Genomic DNA, 1,357 nt, shown 5'->3' on the forward strand with positions numbered 1-1,357 from the left:
AGCATCGTTCCAGCGTCACAGGCGGGAAGCCCCATCGGGGAGCGCAGTGAATCCGTGTGGAGGCCTTGGTGACCTGCCGAAAACGAAAACGGTTCCCCCCCACCCCCCAAAAAAACTCTTCTGTTGGCTCCGTTGTATGGAGCCCGGTTATGTTTGGGGTTGTTTTTTGGGGTTTTTTTTAAGCAGATTTAAGGAGAAAGGAGAAAAGGACCTCACGATGAACGTGCTATTTATTATTTTCAGAGGTTGGGATCTCGACTTGTATTTTTACTCCTTTAAAATGCCTTTATTTGAGATACTTTTTTAAAAAAAATAAATGAGAAATAGTTTTGTAACAAATATTCGAAAGTATAATGCCAAAGTTGTTTGTATCCCGTTGGTCTGTGTGTGTGTGCGTGCCTGTGTTGAAGACTTCCAAAAAAAGAAAAGGCAAAAAAAATTGCAGGTGTTTAAATAAATAAATTCTTTGAAATAGATTTATGCTTTCCCCCTCCCCCTTCCTTTCATTTTGTTGGGTGAGAGTGGGCAGGGACAAGCTCATACTGTGTGTGCAGCCCCCTCAGAAAAGTAGGAGCGAACTCTGGCCTTAAATAAGGCTGCTGGAAGGGATTCCCATGAACAAGAGCTGGGGGAAAGGTGATGGGGTTGAGGCGAGGGGTCTGGCAGTGTTGAGAGCTTTGCAAGTGTCATGTTCCCACTCGGAAGAAACAGATTCCTAAAAATCTGCTCGAGGAAACGCCTGCTACCTGCTCGGAGTGCTGGAATAACGCTGCTCTTCAGCTCTCGCTCCTTAGCATCGTGCCGCAGGGATTGCGGGGGGGGGGGGGGGGCGAGAAGAGCCGTCTAACCGGGGGGGGGGGGCCGCAAAAGTTACTATCTCGCCCACAAACGCGGCAAGAGAGTCTGTCCCTATTGTGAGGAGGGTAATTAGAAGGTATAAAGGGTCTCATCGAGTATGCAGCGGGCTCTTTGGGAAGTTGGGAACCCTATTGAAACGCCTGGGAACTCGGAGCTGAGGGTTAATGTGTGTCTTTTTTTTCCTCGCCACTCTCATTGACAGGGCCAGATAGACTCTGATACTCAATGCTGTTGTAAATTCAATTGCCTGGCCTCACAATGCCTACCTCATAAAAGAGAATAACTCGGGGTTGTGGCTTTTTTTTTTTTTCCAGTAAGCAAGGGAACTGAGGAAAAGACAAGTTTTGCCACCCATTCTGACTCACCCCCAGTACTTGAATCCTGGCCAAGTGGAAGCAATTGCAGCCTCACACACACAGAATTAACCACTTCCAATTGTCACCAATTAATAAGGCCGTGGTGTGGAGAAAGACCATTAAGAGTGAATGCACAGTATGGA

General features: G+C 47.1%; 1 protein-coding gene across 1 annotated transcript in view; it reads left to right on the forward strand.

Annotated features, from left to right (window-relative positions):
- The window catches only part of LOC104616549 (transcription factor HES-1-like), a gene marked incomplete at its 5' end in the record, with an annotated part of 363 nt that extends 291 nt beyond the window's left edge, over positions 1-72 (forward strand). Inside the window, one exon of the mRNA XM_010281593.1 lies at positions 3-72. Within this exon, the coding sequence (XP_010279895.1) occupies positions 3-72 (70 nt within the window). The remainder of the gene's footprint in view (positions 1-2) is intronic.
- Between the last annotated feature and the right edge of the window lie 1,285 nt (positions 73-1,357).

The sequence above is a fragment of the Phaethon lepturus genome, unplaced genomic scaffold (assembly GCF_000687285.1).
Source record: "Phaethon lepturus isolate BGI_N335 unplaced genomic scaffold, ASM68728v1 scaffold27492, whole genome shotgun sequence".
Classification (NCBI taxonomy): domain Eukaryota; kingdom Metazoa; phylum Chordata; class Aves; order Phaethontiformes; family Phaethontidae; genus Phaethon; species Phaethon lepturus.